Here is a 6,983-nt window from a genome sequence, read left to right as displayed (position 1 = left end):
AGGGACACATCACTTCAAAGTGCCCGCAACGTGCATTGCTTATCGAATCTCAAGATGATGCACTACTCAAGAGCGAGCCAAATGTCGTCATCGACCCTGTCGATATTCCTTCTGATGTGGACGAAGAAATTAATTGTGATGACATGCCATTGGGTCATCTTGGAGTGATGCGATGCCTCCTGACTGTCCCAATGCCAGATGACTCATGGAAACGGAACAGCATCTTCCACACCTTCGTGAAGTGCGGTGATAAGTCATGCAAGTTAGTTATTGACAGTGGAAGTGAAAGGAATGTAATCTCTAGTTGAGGTGTTGATCGTCTTGGACTTAAGATGGAGCAAATTGCTAAGCCTTTCCGAGTTGCATGGGTTGACAATACTTCATTGCTTATCACTCAGCAGTGTCGTGTCCCACTCCATTTGGGCAACTACAAGGAAGATGTTTTGTGTGTCGTGATCCCTATGGATGTATCTCACATTCTTTTAGGATGCCCGTGGCTATATGACCCTGATGTCACTATCCAAGGCCGAGCGAACAACCATATCTTTAAACATGAGGGCAAGACCATCTTACTCCGTCCTGCGAAGCCTGAGCCAAAAGCAAAAGGTCTAGGCCCCATGAAGGGATCCACCTTTAAGCCTATCAACCTTCACCTCCTTACGGAGAAGCAGTTCATCGAAGAAAGTAGAGAGGTTGATATCATCCTTGCTGTTGTTTCCAAAGTTATTTCTCCTCCTGCACCAACACCTGACAACCTTCCAAAAGAAGTGACCCAACTCTTGGATGAGTTTAAAGATGTTACACCTGAGGAGTTACCTCCTGACTTGCCACCCATGAGGAACATCTAGCACGCGATCGATTTGGTTCTAGGATCACAGCTCCCCAACCTTCCACACTATAGGATAAACCCTAAAGATCAAGAAGAGCTCAATCGTCAGGTTAACAACTTACTTGAGAAGGCCTATATCCAACATAGCCTCAGTCCTTGTGCTATCCCTGCCCTTTTGACTCCGAAGAAAGACGGCTCATGGAGAATGTGTGTTGATAGTCGAGCCATCAACAAGATAACTATCAAGTACAGGTTCCCGATCCCTAGGTTAGAAGACATGCTTGATTTAGTGTCTGGATCTAAATGGTTCTCCAAGCTTGATCTTCGCAGTGGTTACCATCAAATTCAAATCAGACCAGGAGATGAGTGGAAGACTGCTTTCAAGACACAAGATGGACTGTACGAGTGGCTCGTTATGCCATTTGGCTTAACGAACGCCCCGAGTACATTCATGCGAGTGATGACGCATATGCTGCAGCCCTATCTAGGAAAGTTCGTGGTTATCTACTTTGATGACATTCTAGTTTTTAGTAAGTCCAGAGATGACCACTTGCACCACCTTAGACAGGTGCTTTTGACCCTTAGGAAGGAGAAGTTTTATCTCAACCTGTCAAAGTGCTCCTTCCTATAGAATCAAGTTATGTTTCTCGGATTTATCGTCTCAGAACAAGGCTTGTCCGCAGACCCTGCAATAGTCCGAGCTATCCAAGATTGGCCAGAACCGCAAACACTACATGAAGCCTGCAGCTTCTATGGGCTTGCATCCTTCTATCGGCGTTTCATCAGAGACTTCAGCACCCTTATGTCACCAATTACTGACTGCCTGAAGAAGGATAAGTTCAATTGGACTCCCACGGCCTCTACAGCTTTCAACACTATTAAGGAGAAACTCTCAAGTGCTCCCATCCTGGCTTTGCCTGATTTCAACAAGTGCTTTGAAGTTGATTGCGACGCATCTGGGGTTGGGATAGGAGGCGTTCTAAGCCAAGAAGGCCACCCCGTTGCCTACTTCAGTACGAAGCTTAATGAGGCCAAGCAAAAATACTCCACGTACGACAAGGAGTTCTACGCCATTGTTCGCTCTTTAGAACATTGGAAGTACTATCTCCTTCCCCAACATGTTGTCATCTACTCAGACCACCAGTCTCTCAAGTTCCTTAGCTCCCAACGGCACTTGAATGCCAAACATGCCAAGTGGAGCGAATTCATTCAGGAATTTACCTTCGTGGTCAAGCACCACCCAGGGGTAGAGAACAAAGTAGCTGACACTCTTAGCCAAAGAATCCACGTTCTCAACACTTTGACGGTTAGTGTTGTGGGCTTTGACAGGCTCAAAGATGAGTACACCTCGTGTCCTGACTTTGGCATCATTTATAATGAGGTTAAAGATGGCAGCCGCCACGATCATGTGGATTTCCTTATCAATGATGGCTACCTGTTCCGTGGGACAAGATTGTGCATTCCCCGCATGTCAGTACGCGATTTTCTTGTTTGGGAATTGCATGCTGGGGGGTTAGCCGGACACTTTGGCATTCAGAAGACTACGGTCCTGGTTGAAGATAGGTTCTACTGGCCTTCCCTTAAGCATGATGTTGCTCGAATCCTTTCCCAGTGTCGTATATGCCATACGGCCAAAGCAAAGAAGAGGAATACTGGATTGTACATGCCTTTTCCTGTTCCTGAGGCACCTTGGAAGGACATTAGCATGGATTTCGTGCTTGGATTGCCTAAGACAGTGAGAGGGCACGACTCTATCTTGGTTGTGGTTGATAGATTCTCAAAGATGGCACATTTTATTCCGTGCAGTAGGACTACTGATGCCTCATATCTGGCAAAGCTTTTCTTTCGAGAGGTTGTGCGTCTTCACGGTTTGCTTACCACTATCGTCTCTGATAGGGATGTCAAGTTTGTCAGCTATTTCTGGAAGACCCTTTGGAAGCTATTCGGTACACAACTGAAGTTCTCGTCTGCTTTCCACCCTCAGACTGATGGATAGACTGAAGTGACTAACCGTAGCTTAGGTGACCTGCTCCGTAGTTTAGTTGGCGATAAGCCTGGTAACTGGGATTTAGTCTTGCCTATAGCTGAATTTGCTTACAATAACTCAGTTAATAGATCCACTGGCAAAAGTCCATTCCAAATTGTTTAGGGTTACAACCCAAAGCAGCCTGTTGACCTTGTTCCTCTTCCCCTGTCTGCTCGCCCTTCTGAGTCCGACGAGACCTTTGCACATCGCCTTCACGATATTTATGCTGAGGTTAGGCATAAGTTAACTTTAAATAATGACAGGTATAAGGTAGCTGCTAATGTCCATCGACGTCACCAGGAGTTTGATGTTGGCGATCTTGTCATGGCCCGTATACGGCCTAAGCGTTTTCCAAAGAGGCCTTACAAGAAGTTGCATGCCCGTGCCTCTGGCCCATTTTGCATTTCCAAGAAGTTAGGGCCCAATGCATACTTATTAGAGTTACCTCTAGATATGGCTATCAATCCAGTATTTAATGTTGAGGATCTTGTTCCTTACCGAGGCACTTTCGAGCCGCCCCCTTTGTGTTTTGATGATTCTGTAGGTACCTCAAACTACCAAGCCCCAACTCCACCGTTGCCCAAGGTTGCACCGCCTGCCCCAGCCATTGATGCCGTGATGGATGAGCAGACGATATCCACTTCAGCAGGTCCCATTAGTCGTTACCTCGTTTGTTGGAAAGGCTGCACTGATGCAAATGCCACATGGCTTACCGAGGACGAATTTCGTTGTATGGACCCCGCCTTCCTTGATGACTTCCAGCTGTCCAACTCTCCAGTGGCGAGTTCTTCCAACCTGGGGAGAAATGATGCAGATTAACTAATTATTTTATTATTGTTTTATTTTGTTTAATTATTTTTGTATTTTAGAGAGTGGACAGTTACTCCACTCACCCCACTCGTGGGCAGTTACCCCACTCACCCCACTCCCCTCATTTTATTTTTTTTATTTATTTTATTTCTTCCTTATAAATAGTCTAGGGTTTCAGTTGTAATGAGACTTGGCATTTAGAATTTATCGATTAGTTTTTCTCCCGTTCTCCCTGCTTCTCTGCTTCTCCTCTCTTCTTCTTCCTCTTCTCTAACTTCTCATCCCTTCCAATCCTTTCTTGTTTTACATCATAATTTTTCTAAAATTGATTTTTTTTTATCAGGAAAAATAGAAAGCACTAAGTGCCTAAATCACGACAAAGTAAATGAACAAGAAAATCTGGTACATAAGTTAAAATTGATTTTTTTAACTAGTCAGACCGGTGATCCATTGGTTGGCTAATGATAGTCGGTCTAAGAGCATTTTTGGCATTTTACATGAGAATATAATTACAATTTGAAATGGAGTGCCAAAGCATATAAGAGTAGCATTTGATATTTTCATAAATTGATAAGACCCTTTTTTTTTTATAAATAAGTCTCATTTGACATCAGGAAAAATTACATATTAAAAATTAAAATAAAAGGGTAGAAAGCGATACTCTCTGCGTTTGAAGAATTTGGCTGCTTTTTCTTCGCGCACTATCTTTCCAATTAATTACAGCCGCAACTCTTAAAATTAATATGTATATCCACAAATGCATGTACAGATTAGCTTTAAAAAATGTTTTTAAGTACATGAAATAAACACTCCCTCCAGTCATATGTGTAATATTTTAATTTTTGAATTGGTTTGATCCTTTTTAAAATTATCCGGTTTATGATTGTTTGAACAGTAAGTGCATTTTTACCAATTTTATCTCTTTTCTCTTTCACATTTTTCTTACTATTTCTCTTTCTCATTCATTCTCTTATAAATAAGGGTATATTTGAAAAAAAATGCATTCTTTACATATTTATTACTTTTAACTTATTTTAACAAAAGTTTTAAACCACAAGTCGGTTATTATAATTTTATGGTAAAAACAGAAGAGAGTATTTAATAATTGAATTGCGTGGTTTAAAAAATTAATTAAAATAATAGATGTGTAAGGCGTCTGGTATACCTCATGACAGACATCGTAATTGATTGATTACAACGTTTGTTGATGTGCATACCAGACGCCGTATTTAACTAATTATAGTGTCTATTATAACTGACAAGAAATGTTGTAGTTGAGATTTCTTTTTTGGAAAATTTTTTTTTTAATAAAATATTAAACCCCTCATTTGATAACCACTGTCGTACACAACCAGTACAACATATACACACCAGCCAATACAGAATTTCAGCTAGAAGGTTAGCTTGAGATGCTCCAGAAGTGCCAACACTCTTATCCCTTCATGAACCGTAATACACCAGCTCATGTGAATTTAATAGAAATCCTTTATTATTCTTGCATATACCAAATCTTGTAAAATTGATCCAATGGGTCATAATTTTTTAGGAAATGGATTCATCATGGTTCACCAAGCAAAATAATATTGATATCCCAAACACAAACAAAAGCGCAAGAAAGAATCAAAGCTTTCTATGAAATCCTACGAAATCATTTTGAAAAGAGTACGGCTGATTCAAGAAAAGAGTAATTAATGTTAAATTAAACCACTGATATTAAGGAATGGACTCACTCCCAACAACGGGGTGAAGAGAATAGGTAGAGGCACCTCCTATTTATAGGGCTAGGGTAGCTCTTATTTTAGGAAGGTGCAATCTTCCTTATTTATTATGGGATAATATTTTGACACCACAGTCAGTAATAAATATCTGATTGATTTCTCCCTAATCAATCAAGTACATAATGTTTGATTGAGTATTTCCTCATCAGTCATTAATTGCTTTTGATTTATGATTGATTCTCTTCTCTTGGATCAAGTAGTCTGGCCCATCAATGGCGGACTCGGGCCTAATGTGTAATAGGAAATTTTATTTCTTTTATTGTGAATCCCTTGCTCTAATGATTTAAGTATTAAGGGTTGCATAAACAATTAAAATAAGACGATTACCTTCCTCTAATACTTGCTCTAATGACTCAAGCTTGGGTTGTGGTTCATCAATCTAATTAATTTCAATCTAACACAATCTGCGAATCCAACACAATTGAAATTTATTAGAAATAGAAATATATATATATATTTATGAATAAGAATTGCAAGCAATAAAAGCAATAAACTTGCTTCAAACATTAGAGCAAGGGACCCACAATAAAAGAAATAAAATTGTCTAAGTTGTGTTGTAAATCATCTTATTTGGATTGCTCATGCAACTTTCAACATTTGATTAACCTCAAATGGAGTTGTGAATTCTCATATACATTTTGAAAATTTCTTAATTTTGTAAATTGTCTAACTTTAGTTGTTTATTCTCTTCATAGTACTTCAAATGATTCCTTTAAAGGAGTCTTGGCTCACTCTCTTATGATGTAAAGGGACACCAAGATATTTATGCAAGTTTGTCGCTTGTACAAGGCCTAGATGGTTGCTAATCTCTATGCTTCTGTTGTGATTCATATTACTAGAGAAGAACACACGGGTCTTGGAAAAATTTACCTTTAGACCAGAGCAACAACAAAAGGTATCTAAATAATTTTTAATCAGCTTTGCTTGATGCAAGGAGGCCTCCGCAAATGAAATGATATTGTTCGTAAAAAACAGATGGGAGATGGGAGGGCCATTCTTAGTTAGGCGAATTGGTCTCCAATCATTATTTTGTAATTGTTCTTGAATAAGATGAGCTAGCTTTTCCATGCAGATGACAAAGAGATAAGGAGAGATGGGGTCCCCTTGTCTCACTCCCCTTGTGGATTTAAAAGAATCTGCTAAGCTGCCGTTCCAAAGGAGTTGAAGGTCGGTCGTACTAATACAGTAAGAGATGAGCTTAATAAAGAGCGAAGGGATGTTCAATTCTTTCAAGCGCTGGATTAAGAAGTTCCAATTGACCCTATCATAGGCTTTTTCAAGGTCTATTTTGATTGCCACAAAACCTTTCTTCCCCCTCTTATTGCGTATTGAGTGGATAACTTCTTGTGCAACTATGATATTATCAAAACTATGATGGCTGGGACCAAAACCACACTGGTTTGGAGAGATGATTTGCAGCCTGAAGTTTTTCATTCTGTTGGCCACGATCTTAGTAACCACTTTGTAAATGATATTGCATAAGCTAATAGGTCTCAAATCTTTGAAGGTTTTTGGGTGATCTTTCTTTGGTATCAACACA

The 6,983-nt window shown here is 40.0% G+C and overlaps 1 protein-coding gene across 1 annotated transcript; it reads left to right on the top strand.

Annotated features, from left to right (window-relative positions):
• Nucleotides 1–332: 332 nt before the first annotated feature.
• LOC114752079 (uncharacterized) lies at nt 333–848 on the top strand. Its single transcript, XM_028940812.1, has one exon. It carries the CDS (start codon nt 333–335, stop codon nt 846–848), a length of 516 nt encoding a protein of 171 aa, XP_028796645.1.
• The last annotated feature ends 6,135 nt before the right edge of the window (nt 849–6,983 follow it).

Source organism: Neltuma alba, unplaced genomic scaffold (assembly GCF_004799145.2).
Source record: "Neltuma alba isolate B1F8T4 unplaced genomic scaffold, ASM479914v2 tig00007222_pilon, whole genome shotgun sequence".
Taxonomy (NCBI): domain Eukaryota; kingdom Viridiplantae; phylum Streptophyta; class Magnoliopsida; order Fabales; family Fabaceae; genus Neltuma; species Neltuma alba.
This window is presented reverse-complemented; position numbering and strand designations above follow the sequence as displayed.